The sequence below is a fragment of the Cyprinodon tularosa genome, unplaced genomic scaffold (genome assembly GCF_016077235.1).
Source record: "Cyprinodon tularosa strain WSP-4 unplaced genomic scaffold, ASM1607723v1 ctg17, whole genome shotgun sequence".
Taxonomy (NCBI): Eukaryota; Metazoa; Chordata; class Actinopteri; order Cyprinodontiformes; family Cyprinodontidae; genus Cyprinodon; species Cyprinodon tularosa.
In genome coordinates, this window is record NW_024038531.1 from 3,493,904 (window position 1) to 3,510,594 (window position 16,691).

The 16,691-nt window shown below is 40.6% G+C and overlaps 1 protein-coding gene across 6 annotated transcripts in view; it reads right to left on the minus strand.

Moving 5' to 3' along the window:
- The window catches only part of ppp1r12a (protein phosphatase 1, regulatory subunit 12A), a 55,901-nt gene continuing 39,210 nt past the window's right edge, over positions 1-16,691 (minus strand). For 2 of the 6 annotated variants that reach the window (XM_038281333.1, XM_038281329.1), the window contains 18 exons: positions 16,227-16,454; positions 15,628-15,719; positions 15,315-15,428; positions 14,561-14,713; positions 12,656-12,817; positions 12,394-12,555; positions 11,187-11,277; positions 10,828-11,004; positions 10,584-10,752; positions 9,922-10,043; positions 9,765-9,830; positions 9,054-9,070; positions 8,582-8,699; positions 7,046-7,150; positions 6,915-6,962; positions 6,012-6,062; positions 3,834-4,077; positions 1-1,703 (listed from right to left, as the gene is read on the minus strand). In XM_038281333.1, coding sequence (XP_038137261.1) covers positions 3,940-4,077; positions 6,012-6,062; positions 6,915-6,962; positions 7,046-7,150; positions 8,582-8,699; positions 9,054-9,070; positions 9,765-9,830; positions 9,922-10,043; positions 10,584-10,752; positions 10,828-11,004; positions 11,187-11,277; positions 12,394-12,555; positions 12,656-12,817; positions 14,561-14,713; positions 15,315-15,428; positions 15,628-15,719; positions 16,227-16,454 — 2,013 coding nt within the window. In that variant the 3' untranslated portion in view covers positions 1-1,703; positions 3,834-3,939. Of the gene's footprint in view, positions 1,704-3,833; positions 4,078-6,011; positions 6,063-6,531; positions 6,733-6,914; positions 6,963-7,045; positions 7,151-8,581; positions 8,700-9,053; positions 9,071-9,764; positions 9,831-9,921; positions 10,044-10,583; positions 10,753-10,827; positions 11,005-11,186; positions 11,278-12,393; positions 12,556-12,655; positions 12,818-14,560; positions 14,714-15,314; positions 15,429-15,627; positions 15,720-16,226; positions 16,455-16,691 lie in introns of those variants that run through there. The other 4 variants (XM_038281334.1, XM_038281332.1, XM_038281331.1 and 1 more) reach the window with 3 other exon arrangements.

Here is a 16,691-nt window from a genome sequence, read left to right on the forward strand (position 1 = left end):
GACTTTACAATGTACAAGTTTATTTTTAATGAACTCTTCAGTGGTTGGTAGTCACAGCACAGCTTGCATGTATTAAGCCACACACCTATTTTACAAGATGACAGGAAAGAACTGAAAAAAAAAAAAAAAGTCTAAACCAGAGCAGACAGCCGTCAGTCCATCTGCAGTTATCTTCTCTTAAACTTGTTTTACTAAAACTTCCTTAAAAGGCCACTGAAATGCATAAAATGTTGAATGGAACAGCTGATGGTGGCGTTTCGTTTTAACCCCAAACGAATCCTCACATGGCATCGACAGTGCATGTAGACAATGTAGAAAGGACTGGGTTAGCAATATCTAAGATATTCAATTCTTTTTTTTTTTTGTCAAACATTTTATTTAAGTGACAATATCTTGCCTATAATACTACAGCTTTTTAAAAAGAATGGGAAACAAAACAGCACTCATCCAAGATACTGAATACAATAAAAGTGAAATGTAGTGAAGCGATAACTCTTTAGATTTCACTATTATATGAACCAAAAAAAAAAACAAATAAGAAAACAAAAACGTCATCCCATAAAAGAGACTACTGTGTCTGATTTCCTTAAACTATAAAAGAAAAATAATTAAAAACACACCTCTTTGTCCTCTGGAATTTGTATAGTTTTTAATAGTAACAGACGGGATCCATAAACGCATGCCATGTGCTGCTCTCAAACAAAATACGTACAGGTATATACAGAATCACTCAGTACCTGCTAAAACAAAGTGAGAAATATATAAACAGACTACAAACTTAAAAGAAAAAAAAAAGGAGAAGAAATGGAGCGATGGAAGCGTCAGGAGTGGAAATCCTACATGTGATGAACTCATTAAAGCATTTTTTTTTTTAAGAAAGAAAGAAATGCATATTGCACATACAGTGAAAGCTTAAACTCCACCAGATCCGCCAGAATTCATTTTTTTTCCCTCTTGGAGGAAGACGCACAGAGGTACGAAAACAGGGGGAGGGGGGGGAGATGATGTGTGCTTGTGATCTGCGAGCCTGATTGGGCATGGGGGGGTGCATGGGGCGCAAATAATAATGATAAATTAGGTGCTGGAAGTAGCGCTTTAAAAAAGGGGAGGAGGAAATCACACCGCACACAACACAGAGAGGAAACAGGAGCAAAAAAACAAATAAGAGTGGCACAAATAAAATCAGGTGAAGGATAATATCTGTTCATCAGTGATAGCTGAGAGAAAGGAGATTGATGCAAGTGTTTTTCTTCTTATGTACAACTAAGGCTTATTGGTTAAATAGTTTTCAGGCTTCTCCGTCCACGTCGCTCTCAAACGCTTTCTCCTTTTTGCTCTGTAAACTCAGCGCTTCTATCAGAACAGCGGCCACACCGATCAGGAGGACTACAGCCCAGGGAGGATGGAGGGATGGATGGATGGAGGGATGGATGGAGGCTGCAGCGGTGGTGGTGAGGGAGCAAAAAAGGGAGAGCTTGGGGAAACAGAACAAAAGGAGGAGTCTCGTCTCTGATGTCTGTTGCAATTAATATCTATATGTGCAATTCCATTAGTTGCTGCCATGGGGGGGGACAAGCGGGTGCAGAAGAAGGGGCGGTCGAGGGCGGGGTCTGTTTCTACTTGGAAAGCTTGCTAATGACGCGAATGAGTGCTCCGTTCTCGTCCTTTAGTCTCTGGTTGTCTGCTTTCAAGTCAGGGAGCATCTGAAAGGGAAATAACGGGAAAATTTGGGGGGGGGGGGGACAGGAGGGAGGAAGAGAGAGAAAGCTTAGAGGAGTTTCAATGCGTGGTTCAAACATTAAGGCATCCATTAACAGTCAGAATTCACACAGCATTTCATGGGTTTTGTTTGTCAAAATATAAGATTGACATAACAGTTTTGATCCAAGGCAAAGGAGAGGGGGGGAGGGGGCACACCACAGGCCAGAGATCCTCAGAAAGCCATGCAGAATCTGAGCGGCTGCTAATCAGCAGCCAGCGGGGGGGTGGAATGGACCTCCTAAAGCGGCTGCAGAGTCAGAGGGTTGATTCTACAACATGTAGACCAACTTTTAACCGTCTGAACTCAGCGGCTCGACCTGAGTGAACACTAAAGGTCCAGCTGGGTGTAAAATCTACAGTTTTAAGAGTCAAATCTAATAAGAATGGACCGAGGGAACATGAATGAACAATGTTTCTCTCACTCAGTTTAAGAGATTTTACTAGAATCTGATTTATTTCCCCAAATATTTACTGTAATTTTGTTACAAATATTTTATTTATACTCTTTGTTTGTGTCTCATGGGTTGTGTTCTAATGAACTATTATGATGTATAATGTGTGATTCATCTTTTATTAACTCTTGCTGAAGATCGTTCCAGATAAAGGTCATGCAACGGACAGGTTGTAAACAGGCCTGAACATCCTCTATCACATGTTTCTTCTAAACAGGTGTTCTTGGAACAATCCGATTGTAAAACAACCACATGCTTTGTTTTAACATATGTGCTGAGGTTTAAAGTAAGATCCTTTTGTTTCCCTTCCCTTTAGTTAAACCTCAGCTGGTGTAATTAGGGACATCCCCTTTTCTGCAATAAATAGCGAGGAGAAAGCTGAAGACTGCAGAGTGGGGTGGAGATTGTAAACTCCGCAGTCTCTTCCTACTCTCCTCACGAGTAACTAAATTAATTGTCTCTGTGCCTTCTTTCTTTTCCTGTATATATGATGTTTTAGGTGCTTAGACCTGACAAGTTTCAATCCAAAACAAAAGGTTAAAACATTTCATTTCCATAGTTTTTATCTAAAGAACTCAAAAGCCTAGGAGTGAAAGAGAAGAAAAGCCTATATTCATAACCATCTGATGTTCATAATGTTTTCCGTATGCTCCGACTATTCAAAAAAGGTTTCTTCTCACTGAAAAAATGTCTAAATAAAATGAAAATATAAAAGAAATTCAGAGCTGCAAAAGGAAATCAGCCCTTTAACTCTTCCACATGCTGTTGCCTTACAGCCACAAATTTTACTGAGCTTCAATGTGATCAGCGCATAATTTGGAAGTAAAAGAACGAAGATGGCCACACTTTTTGGAATCATTTTACAAATAGAAAAATCTAATTATAAAATATTTTTCCTTCCCGTTTCCCAGGGTGCATCTACAATTTATTTTACATCTGCAGTCAAATCTTTGACCTCTTTGAAGGCAAATAAAGACGCACGTAAAGGTTGCAGAGCACCGAAGTCGCTGTTATCTAAAACAACTGGTTCCTATCAACCCCTCTGAACTCTTAAAGAGAAGCATCCCCATAGCATGATGCTGTCACCACCATGTTTAACCATGTGGTTGATGAACAGCAAGTCTTCCTCTTCATGTAGGACATTTTTCTTTTTGACCGTTTGCAAAATGTGCGAAAATTGAAGCATTATAAATACAAAAGGTCCCAGTTTGTTGGCTGGCAGGGGGACGGGTTCAGTTTGATACTCTGGGACAAATGAAAGAGATGCTGCAGGTAGCTAATTCATGCAATAAAAACCAGAGGAAGTCAAAGTGATGGACTGAGCTACCTCAGAGGAAAGCATCAAACTAGAAACCACAAAAAGGACACTTTCCTTTCCAGAGCTTTCAAACATTTCTGGGAATTTAGATGCACGTCTTCCTTTGTCACTCACCTAAGCTCTCATCAGATCTTTTTGGCATATTTATTAGCGGTAGCTTTTGGAAAGTCCCTGACAGTAGCAGACTGTAAAAGGAGAGTGTCCTGCTGTATAAAGCAAACGGCCTCCCCAATCTGAAAACCAAAAGCTTTGGGGAGGCAGGAGAGGATCAAACAGTCAGAGTAGGGCGGCTGGACACCTGCCTGTCTACGGGTGCGGGGCAGAGCACAAATGGAGCATGAGAAGAAAGAGAGGGAGGGGATAAAAGAGGACAGAAGGAGAAGATGGTGGTGGACAGACAAACGTGGCTTAGAGGTCGCTGGCGGGCAGCTGGCTGCAGGCCGACTGTGAGAGCTTGGCCACCACGCGGGCCAGGGCCCGGTTCTCAGCCTGCAGCCGCTCCTTAACTTGCCGCAGGGTCTGAACCTGCTTTACCTGGGGGAGGTTCTGCAGGGAGGATGGGGTGGAGAAGAAAGACAAAAGGGGAGGAGACAGAGGGTGAGAGTGGCAGAGGAGAAATGTGTTTAAAGACAAAAATCAACAAAGGATTTATAAATAAATCAAGGAGGGAAGAGGAGGAGGAAAAGGGGGAAACAGAAAAGGAAGAATATTAGAAAATGGGACAGATTCAGAAAACAGGAATGATTAAAAGCTTTCTGGTTTAGCATGATGCTTGGAGACCAAACGGTAAAGTGACTCTAAGAACCAAGCAGCCCAACAGCTAAAAAAAATCCTTCAATCACACTTCTAAGACAACAGTCTTACCAGGAGTTTAATAGATCGCTTTAATCCTCTCTTCTTTCAGTCAGTTTTCCAGCAAAGGATTAAATAATCTCACTTATCAATAGAGGAGTCTAAACACTGATGGTCACAGATCACATCAAGTAGCTTAAAATGTTCAGATAAGAAGAAACAATCTAGAATTGAGGATTAACTGAGTAGTTAGTTAAACCTTAACAGACTTTTTGTTTAACATGTTTCTGCATCTGGAAACCCCTTTGCTTATTTGATTTCTGTAGCAGTAACCTCACAATGGTGCATCTTAGATAATTGAAAAGATTTCTCAGAAATTTTTATTTAAAAAAATCTTTCTGTTCATTTTGATAATTATGGTAAAACTAAAATCATCGAGCCGTTTCTGCTGCTTTTAGACACCCTCACATTTTTTTCCTTCCATTCAACTTTTCAATGTGCATCATGGACAGATTTAAGCATCTTTAAAAGCTCAACCTTTCTCTGAATTTAAACAAAACGGAACGAAAATGAGCAGAAAGAAAACGGATCACTTTAGAATTTTAGCAAAAATCCATCTTAGGAAAATCCAAAAGCAAACATTTGATGCTTGTGGCTTTATTCTCCAGCCAAAACCTTAAAAATTTAAAATAATACATCACCATGTGGAATATATCTATATCAAATAAACTTCTTAATTCCAAACAATTGTATTAAGATCTAGCATCTATATGTTGCTTTTATTGATGAACCAATCAGTCAGGGATCAGATCCAAGGAATATGTTTTGGCTATGATCTCTAAGATGCAAGCCAAAAACTCAACAATCGGTTTTATTTCCCATCCGTATATCAAATGCATTAAAACTAAAAACTCCCACTTTTTGTGGTCATTGAACTCACTAACAGGACAGCTTATTATTTGAAGCATGGTGTTTTAAAAGTGTGTCTGTATCATTTACCTACTTTACTTTCTGTGACATCTAACTTAACCATTTTTCTCCCCATGCTTATTGTTTGTTGGGTTAAAAAGTAAACAGATGATGAAACATCTTAATTGGAAAATTTCCTGATCCGCTGGTGAGATCTGGAAGAACACTGGGAGTCATTACTGGGCAATAAAACCATAAATCTGTCGTTTTTAATGGACATACAGGTCTGACAATAAGAAATCTGATTTGCAGTTTTCTGGATGCTGAACAGATCTTGCATGAGCAACATCAGGTTGTCATAGCAACAACTTTGGTGCTGAAGCTGTACTGACAGCTAGATCTAGTTAAAAAAAAAGCATTTTTATTGTTAGATTTCTGTATAAATAGATTTATTTTTTATTCTATTTCTTCTTTTTATGGATAAAACTCTGAATGTTTATGTCTTCTTTTTTTATTGGGAATACAGATTGAAATGAGCTTTTTGCTAAAAGTGACACACTTGCAACATAGTCCCAGTTAAATAAAAATCAGATAAATGCTGAGCACATTTCTGAAAAGTGTTTTTTTATCCCGTCTACCTCAGATGAAGCTTCAGAAAAACAATCTCCCACAAACCTCAGATCTGTGCATCTCTGATTACCAAATTCCTAACTTAGCGACACAGACTCCTGCTGTAGTAAAACACCTAACGGTCCATTCATGCATGTAACGTTTGGTACCTTAAGTTCCTCCTCCATCTCAGAAATCTTCCTTTCTAGAGCTCTTCTTTCCTGTTGGGAAAAGAGAGGCTGGTTTAACACTGAATCAGACCAAAAAGCAGAAGAACCCATCAGCAACGTATTTAACACGCCGTGGGAGAGGGTGTCTGGTGATCACACACTTCACTCGCATGTCCTGTGAGGGGTGTGCAAGCAACAGCCAGTTCAGGCCTAATCAGTGACTAAAACTGGATTTAATATTCTAAATAGTGACTGTAAATCAGAAAATGACTAAAATAAATAATCAAATGACTGGGAAAAAAAAAAAAAAAATCACCAAATTGATAATCTTAAACTGATGGCTATGATTTCTATTCGGCTGGGTTTAAAGTTAATAAAACTGAAATAACTTAAAAAGTAAAAGGTTGAAAACACATGCAGTGGATTTTTTTTTTATTGTATTTTAGCACAATATCTGAAAGTCATTTCCACACATTAAAAACAGTTGAAAATAAAGAGTCTACAGAGGTGGCGATCACACACTGCCACTAATGTTTCAAAACAAGTGGAAGGAGAAGGGAAAAAAAAATAAAGAATAACAAAGGTGGCAGCGTTCTGAGTGGAGAGCCTGACTGATGGCAGCTACCACAGCATAAGTGACCCTACAGGCAGCAGCAGAGAGGAGGCCGTTACAAAAACTCATCATACCACCACCCAGCTGGTAAGGGGGCCTGCTTGTTACCTTCAGACATAAACCCATTAGCAGTGTTACTAGGATGTTTGAAACATCCATGAGTCAAAAAAACTGAAAATTATTAAAAAAAAACTAATTCTCATTAGTCTGAGACACACATGAAAGGATCTACTGGGTTTAGTTCATGGTTATATAACAGAGGCTGGTTGGTGAGGAGTTTCTCTCATTACCCTTTTCTCCATCTCAAGCTGGGATCGGTCAGTGTAGCGTTCCTGCCTCTGCGTTTAAAAAACACACATCATTAAACTCCAATCGCAGCACAAATGCGTTTTGAATGAAGAAAAGTGAAAAGTGTGCGTACCTGTGTGGCTTTCTCTAACTGTAACTTCAAGTCTGCCAGTTCCAGATCAGTGTCGCGTAACTGAGCCTTCAGCTTCTCGTTTTCAGCTAAGATCTGCTCATAGAGCTGAGAAAAAATAAGAGAACTTCAAATCCTGTTTAGAGTCTCATTTAGCATGTCAGAACACTCGTTCAGCAGTTAATGTTATTATTGTGAATGGTTTGACCTTCCTTTCTTGATAAACTGACAGTAAAGTTTTTTGTTTTGTTTCTGATGGTCTCATAATTTACTGCAGGGTTCCTACAGCATAAGGCAAGTTAAATTCAAGACTTTTTAATGCCACTTGAAATAAAAATTTAAGACCAAATTCACAAGAAACAAGAAAAACCTGCTTGCGACAACTTAACCCAAAGGTTTATTTTAACATAAACCACTGCACTAATGTTTCAAATTTTGAAAAGCTTCCCATACAGGAAGAAAGCTAAAAACACACAAATGACAGATATATTTTAATAATTATTTAACTGAATTCACAAACTTTGTTTTGGAAGGGAACAAAACAAATCAGTTTTAAAGCCTCAACATAACCAGTGCTAAGTCTTTTTTGCAGCTATTTTTCTTTGTATCGTTTTCTTAGTATGTTTTATTTGGTGATAAGTGGACAAAACCGAGAAATACCGGCTGTTTCACGGTAACTCTATTTTGACGCTTTGTGTTTCGCGCTTCGCATGTGTGACTCCACTGCCTTAATTCCCATCCTTCTGAGCTTGAATGACTTCTTGCACAAAATCCACTGAGCCTCATGTATGTTCCCTGGTTTTAGCCATGTAGAAAACTCTTGGCTGGAGCCAATTTTGGTGACATTTACACTTGCTCATATTTTCAAGACAAAAAGTTAATGGCGCATCTCCCAAATGTCCCGGCCGCAACAACGCTTTTATTGGTTCTGCTGTCGGGACGGAACCAATAATGGCGAGCCGTTATTTTTTTTAGATAAAAAAAAAAAAGAGTAAATTTTAATGTTTTATTTAGATTACAAAAATTATTTATGATGTTTTAAAAATTAAGACCTACGAAAGACTGATTTAAGACATTTTAATACCAATTAAGGCCATAGTTTTATTTTGAAGAATTCAATGCCTTTTAAGACCTTTTAAGGACCCGCGGGAACCCTCTGCTGATGTTTTAAAATTTTGTTTGAGAATCAAGTTTACGTCTAAACTTGAGGATTTGATGCAGAGTTTGGGTTCATCGATCCGTCGATGGCTCAGAGCAGCATTTTAACCGATGGCCAAATCTGGAGTAGGGTGAAATGAGCCCAAATCATCAAACCTCATCAAACATGCTGCTACTAGTTTTCTTTAAAATGTGCATTAACGCTTCAAATCTCTACTTCCTGGTTGCTAATTATTTCATTTTCTGACCAATATGTCAACCAGAAGGATTACTTGAAGGATTTCAAAAGGGACATAAATGGCCTTCACGTTTCATATGGTGTTAATATCTTGTTGTACTGAGGGTTATGACATCAAGAGATCACTCGTAAATAAAGACTACCTTTTTGTAATCAGTGGTGTCGTCTCTATCCAACCGGCTTGAGTACGGCCTTCGACTCTCACCATAACTACGGGTATAAAGAGCATCGTTGCGATCTAAATATGAAGTGCTCTCATTTCTGAAAAGAAAATCAAGAGAAAAGAAACATTAGAAAATAAATACGTAAAAAAACAAACATAGCAGAACAACAATAGAAGAGAAAATTCCTTTATTGTCCCATAATGGGGAAATTGTGTTTTTTTTACAGCAGCAAAAGGTTGTAGTAGAAGTGGTCACACAATGTGGACCAAAGAAAAAAAGAGTATAAAAAAGTAACAGACGGAAAAATAATACAAATAGATTAATGTACTGTACAGTTTTTTTACAATATAAATACTGTGTATCTAAAGAATAAAATCAATCAATATCAGCTGTGGACATTGTCACAGTAATGGATATGTGAAAAATAACAAGATATGATGATGCAGCTTACCTGGACAATCTGTCGCTCTGTAAGACAATAAGAAAAAAAGTTTAAGTTAATATAACATTTAAAAGAAAAAGTTAAATTCTGACCAGCCTGAATAATGCATAAATAAAATGCAGGACTACCAAGTTTATTCTTAATATTTGCTTTTATTTAGCAGTGCGTTAGTAGTTGGAAAATCCCTGATCGAAATGACTTCCTGTACGTCTGAGACGCAGCGATAAAAGCTTGCTTCCTCTTTAGCTGCTGCTCCACCCGTCGTAAGTGACGGCTAACAGCTGGTGTTCCTCTTCTTGTCCCTGATGGCCGACTTCAAACAACAACTGTCCGTCTAGCCTTCTTCTCTCCAAACAGGAAGTTCACCCAGGAACTAATGAGATTATAAAACTGCCCTTTTCTGCCTAATCCTGCAGTGGACAGCATGGAAACCACTTCTTTAAGAGGTTTATTTTGTTTGGATTAAAGTTAAATTGCTACATGATTAGATTTTAAAACCTTAAAAAAAATCCCTTCTTTAGATCTTTTCTGAATATCCACTAAAGCTTAGTGTCTTTGATTTCTAAGGTCAGCGAAGCAACAGACGATCAGAGGAAGGTGATAAAAATGGGAGAGAGGAAAGTCAGTCGTAGCTATAAAGGATTCTATAATAGGACTGCTTTGATTGGACGGACAGGCTGAGGTCCCCTCTTCCTGTCCTTACACTGTCAGGTTAGGTACCTGTGAGTCTCCTTTGGTGCTGCCCTCCTCCGAGTCAGACTGCTGCTCCGGGTCATTTTCATCACCCTGGAATATAAAATCACACAGAAAGGGGTTGCAGCCATGTTTGATGTCCCGACCTGCAGAAGCTGAAATTATTATCAAAAAGAGGTTTTACATCTTGAGTCCAGAAGGACACCCCAGTGGAGCGCCTCTTCTCGCGGGGCCGCCTGCGATCCCGAATGGAGCGGGGCTGAGACTTGTCCTCCCCTTCCTTTTCCTCATCCCTTCTGTCCGCTTCTATCATTCAACAAGACATTTTGGGTTCACTATTCACCAATAATACTGCATTATTCACTACCGTAATTTATCTCTAAATCTAAACATTTCATTTTGAAAATATAAACAAAGCATATCAAAAATCTAAATTTCAGCAATTATACACTGTTTATAGGGGAGGGGTGTAATTTTACTGTATGGGTTGTGAGTTTACTTATTCTATTCAGTCTTATTGTATTATATTTTCCTCTATCTCTTCTATCGATCTTTTCTGTGCACTAACAGAAAATAATTTTGCGCAATTGTTAGATAAAGCTGAATGTGTTTATAATCAACTTCAAGGCAGCTTTGGAACCGATGGTAAATAGTCTTCCTTTAAGCTATAATCTGCTTTTTTGCTGACAATCAATGTGTCAGATCCAACTAATAAGGTTGGAATATTTTAGGTTATGAAAACAAAGTAAAAAAATTAAAGTTTGCTTTGGAGAAAACTTTCTGCCAGTAAATAACATTATCTGCAGCGTTTCAAATCAAAATGTGCCACAAACGTCACAGACTCACCCTTTTCTGCTTCTCGAGAGGATCTGCTATAAGATGAGGTGATTCCCGTCAGACTGTTGGGCCTGTTGAGGGAGCTGGAGGTGGAGGACAACGACGAGCTGGAGTACGGAGTTGTGGAGGCAGTGCTGACGGATGAAATGGCAGAGGACGAAGACGACGGCCGATAACGCTGGAAGGAGAACCATTAATAGAATTAAATACGGCAGCCTGAATGAGGAGAGGCATACAAAGACAAAGCAGGTACCTCTTCAAAGCTCCGGTACTTTGATCGGTAATCATCCTCCTTAGTCTCAGTCTCCTTCTTCTCCTCCTGCTGTTTCTCCTTGTCCTGCTTCTCTTTCTCCTCCTTCTCCTCCGTCTTTTGCGGACGACTCCTGCCGATTGTTTTTTCAGCCTCTTGAAGGTCAGTCAGAGTCACGCCCTGAAGAAACAAGGAAACATTACTTTTACTTTTGGATCCGTGGCACTAAAGTTATCCAATGTTACACAGAACTGTTTAGGTTTATATTTTAGTGATTGAATGCTCCACTCTCCATTTTTTTATAAATGTATTTTAATGAAAATACATTTCCTGTTTACTGTCAGCATTGCTGAGTAATTCACCTGTGTGGACCTCCTCGACTGGCGGGCCTGTCTGGATCGAGCTTTCCTCTGAGACTCCGACTCCTCGTCTCGCACCGGTGTCAGGTACGACCTGTCCACGACAACAAAATGAAAAGAAAGAATTTAACCACTAATCTGATGTAAGAAATCTAATTCATATTTTTTCTTCCTTTTCTGCTGATGCTGAGACAAATGCAGATGTCACAGGTGGGACCCAACCTTTTTCTTTTTTGTATAACGAGAGTCAGAGGCAGGAAGAGTCATTAGGACTTAGGACAGGTAACAGGTTATAAATGACCTGTAGGGGGTGGCAGTGAGTCTAAATGGAGTTAGAGGAGATACAATACAATATGGAAACCAGGAAATAGAAAATATGGTAGGAAGATATAAGAAATGACAGGCATAGGAAACAAAAGAGGGAAGGAGAAATGAAAAAGACAGGATGAAGGGAAGAAACTAAAGATTGGAGAAAGGAAAATAATTATTTTGATTCTCCTCTGGGATAAATAAAGTATTTAATAATTAAATTGAATCTAGTGTACAAAGGATACAAAAAAAGAAATGAATAATAAAAGATGTAAAAGTCAAAGAGGAAAGGGAGAAAAGAAGAAATGAAAGATACAATAAATGACAAACCATTTAGACAGCAGGACAGGGAATAAAGGATGGAAGAAATTATCTTTCCATAATCATCCAGACCTGGAAAATGCCTTAAATTACAGGTTTTTTCAGAACGTGTATGGACCCCCTTTCAGGATCTGGAGTGGACGAATAGATCATTTTTATTTCTAAACCATGTTGAGGCCTTTCTGCTTCCCTGCTGTGAATGAACTGTAGCACAGAGCGTAAGAGAGTAAAAAACTGAGAACGTCGTGTTCGTCCAGTTTAAAACCCAGACTCAACATTCTGCTACAATATCCTTTAACTTATCAGAACGGCTTCTGTTGGCCACACAGCAGGATGAACTGTTTCAGAGGGGAAAAGAGCCGCAGCCTTGAGCCAAAGAAGCAGCTTTTGCCCACCTTCCTTATATGGGGAAGTTATTAGAGCCGTCAAAGCTCTGAACCTGCTCCCACAGAGACAGGTGGTTTATTTCAGTGCTGCTGCACCATAACCTGCATCAACACAACGTTGGAAAACTCTTTCCCTCCCAGTGTAAATTAAAAAAGCATCAGTTTTGAGAGAACTCAAAGTTTTCCAGCGTTACCTGCGCCGTTCTGAGCCGGTGACTACGCCGGTGCTAGTGGTTGATAGGGCGGTTGTGGTAGTGGCAGACGTGGTTGTCGTGGTGGAGCCAGTGTTTATAGTGGGTATAACAGCAGCCGAGTCCTTCTCCTTTTCCCTCTCTGCACTCTCCTCAGACCAGTACCTGTTCACACAGTCAGCATTTTACTAACAGGAAGGAAACCTGCTTCACACTTTGAAGGATTTATTCGTTTCTACAAAGCTGTCATTTCCACCAGCTTTACCTGCTGGTGAGACTGGTGGAGCCAGTTCGGGTGGAAGAGGAACCCAGGCTGGAGAGGAGGCTGCGATGGCCTGTGGGTGAGGTAACAGACGAGGAGGTGGTGGTTGTAGAAGAGGAGGAGGTGGTGGAGCTGGGCTCCTCGTGTCGTCTGCCAAAAGAGCCGCTGTGGAGACAGAGTTGCAATGAATACCAGAAGAACAAAAAAAAGAACACCTTAAAGGAATAGTACACCCAAAACATGATTAGCCTTCATTTTCTACTCACCCCCATGCTGAACAACACTCTGGAGTACTTTTTTGATATCTCAAATGCATCTGGAGATCTGGGAGGCTTCTTGCTGTCTGCTGACATTCAAATAATGGAGGTCTATGGTGACCGAGACAGAAAGGTCCATAAAAGTCCACAAAAACGTGTCAATATTCCTCCATACTGCTCGTCCAATGTAATCCAAGTGTCCTGAGTGGGTAGCATCCAGAATTTACTCGAAACGAAGTCATTTAGAACGTTTTAGAGCCTAAACAGTAGTGTATAGGATTTCCTAATAGCGCCCCCATGCGCGCTCACGATTCTACGGAAGCCGGCAGACCAAACCGGAAGAAAGTGCGCATTCAGCGTCTGCTCTGCCGATAATGCAAGCGTAGAAGAAGAAATGTGCTGTTTACCTGTGCAAAGAAAGAAACAACGAAAGAAAAATGTCTGAGGACTTCAGTGTTGAGGAAGTGCATGAGTTCTTTGCCGAGCTGAATGCGCTGGTTTGGTCTGCCGGCTTCCGTAGAATCGTGAGCGCGCATGGGGGCGCTATTAGGAAATCCTATACACTACTGTTTAGGCTCTAAAACGTTCTAAATGACTTCGTTTCGAGTAAATTATGGACGCTACCCACTCAGGACACTTGGATTACATTGGACGAGCAGTATGGAGGAATATTGACACGTTTTTGTGGACTTTTATGGACCTTTCTGTCTCGGGCGCCATAGACCTCCATTATTTGAATGTCAGCAGACAGCAAGAAGCCTCCCAGATCTCCAGATGCATTTGAGATATCAAAAAAGTACTCCAGAGTTTTGTTCAGCATGGGGGTGAGTAGAAAATGAAGGCTAATCATGTTTTGGGTGTACTATTCCTTTAAGTATCACCTGTCTTTTTATTTCAAACTACAGATTTTGCAGCTCGACTCCTTTACAGGAAGTAGCTTCAGGTTGGTATTCGACATAAATCCTGAGGACTTTATGGGCCCGTTTACTGATTCTCCAGGAAACACACAGAGTCACAGCAAAAGACTCCTGAGCAGCGAGTCCAGGGCAGTGTCAGTGAGACCTGGACATCTCTGCTACGCAAAGTCCAAGCAGTTGATGCCTCTTAAGGGAAAATCCAACGCGTTAGAAGCCCTTATTAAAGTACTGCTGTTAGGATTTTATTGCTGTTTGTTCTCTAACATTATGAGCGAGTGGACAGGTCAGATTTACAGACACTGAGGAGAGGAGAGCTTGTACTCTGTAGGCTTAGATGACTCAGATTAGTTTAAACTTTCTTTGATTAGGGAGGAAGATTGCAGAGTAATTTCCATTTCGTTTATCTACGGCACACAAAAGAAATCATACCCCAAATGACAACAGTTTCGCTTCCTTCCTGCTTCAGGTTCATAGCAAACAGACCACAGACACCCTGTCCAGGTAATAGATATTTTTGGATTCATTCCTTCAAGGTTTTATTGAAAAGTATATTGCTGCATTAAACAACAAAGCTCAATGCATGGTACAATTTCAAGGCTCAATTGGTAAAACATCCTGCATTTAAAGTATTTGGATAAACAAACATATCAAACATCAGGTGGTCTGACAGGAAACATCCAGCAGAGCAGAGAGGCAGATAGAAAGGACAGCTGGGTGTGGAGACGACCTTGTACCTGCGGTAAATGCTGTAAGACGGGTAGTGGGAGGTGGGTGGCTGCCAGGGTTTAGTGTTACAGGTGTTAGGGTCCAAGCTGGAGGTGGACGAAGACTTGGCTGGCACGTCCCGCGTGCTGCCGCTCCGCCCAAGCGCTAGCGTATGGGACGTGCTAGCGTGTTGGTAGGCAGGTGGGCAAGAGAGTTAGCAGTGGAGGAGCACACACGGACACACAAACATTTATAAAAACACAGAAAACATGTTTACGACTTTGAAGCCTTAGAATACTACTGCTGCATTCAAAGCACAGGAGAGGAGAAACAAACAGCTGGACAATGTCTGGGAATAAAATTACTTTGGTGTTTTGGAAACTATAAAAATCTATTATTTTTTGTCATTATTATAAAATGCAGGTAGATGGGAAAACTAAATATACGTTCCAAAATTGAACCGGTTTCCAAAAGGTGGCTTACAGCCACAATTTGTCAGGTAAGAGATGAATGCAGCTTTACGTGTCGGGGTTTATGATTTATCTGATGACACACAGTAGCTTGGCTTGCTGAAATAACACTGTGGTGCATTTTAATCACTGTGGCCCTGCAGCTTGACAGAACAGGTACAGTCATGCAACAAACTGTAGCAGCATAGAGAGGCGCTGTGGGCTGATTGACTATAAAAAGCATGTACATACAAACAGGGTAATTGATAAAAACAGCAACTGGCCAGGATTCGGGGAGGTCAGAGACTTGAATGGAGGTTAAAGAGGGGCTAACCTGCGCTGGTAGCTGGAGGTTCGGTTGGTAGAGGAGCTTCCTTCGCTGTTCTTCAAGTCATCATCCCAGCGTCGCCGAGTGTATGAGCCGCTACGTATCAGAGCTGTGGAGTCCCTGCACACCCATAAGCTGTTTCAGTGCTCATATTTCTGCTAACAGACATGTTTACTACTGCTATACTTTTTTTGGGAGGGAAATTTATATTCAAAGCATTAGGGGCAGAGTATCAGGGTAACATACAGCCTCAAGACACAGGAGGAACTCCTGCCAATGCATGTTTGCACAGAGCCACTACTTGGCTCCAGGGGTTCACCTGTTTTCCTTCTCATCGATGTCTGAAGTACTGGCAAGTCTCCTTGGGATGGTTGGAGCCACGTACGCAAGTCTGGTTCCTTTGTCCTTCTCCTTCAGAAAGCAGAATAAACAAGCATTCTGTTAGCAACAAGGTACAACACAAATGTTGTTTACATTAATAAAAGCTTCTGTTGGAGCTTTTCTCTAAAATTGTATTCAAAGCTTGTTTTTAAACAAAATCAATCAAGACTAAAATACCTTCTTATGCCTTTCCATGAGAAAAGAAACCTAATCCTTTTTATTTTTCACTGCCTTTTCCGCAGCAATTTCTGGGGTGTGACGAGCAACTTTGCACATTCAGAGAATAAACTATATGCCCACTTCTGTTTGTAAAACAGCCCAAGCTTGGATCGGGCGGAGAGCATCTATAAACACTAACATTCGACTCGCGCCACAGATTCTCAGGGTGATGAATGTTTGGATTTTGGCGGAGCCAGTTTGATCTAAACTATGCCTCTGCTCTGGCGCCACATTTAGGCTTGTTATTCTGCTGGAAGGTGAAGCGGTTTAAACAGGCTGCCTTCTAGGATAGATCTGGACCGGCTCGTCACAGCTAACCTTTTCTTTTTCCTTATTGTCCAGAGACGAGGTGAGGCGAGGGCTTGAGGCGGAGCGCATTACGCCTGTAGTGTCCTTCTCCCTCTGAGCCTCCTTTGTGGCTGTGATCTCAGACAGCGCCCCATAGCTGCCCGTCTTCCTCAGACCCAGACGCCATGATGCCGGAGACTCGTCCTTCCTATCCTCCTCCACCACTTTGGTTGAGACCTTTCCAGCCGGCTGAACGACCTGGAGATTGTGAGGATGAGGCAGCAGCTTAGACAACATGGAATATGCATTTATGGACCCGATTATGAATCGGTTCTTAGTAATCTTAGTCAGAAACAATCAGGAATCACATCAAACACTTGATTAATTAAAAAGCAGCTGCAGTCATTTGGTATAATATTAAAACCATGAACTTTTCCATATTTTGTCAGCTTAATGTATTCTATTTTGATACCTTGTGTAGGACCAACACACAGC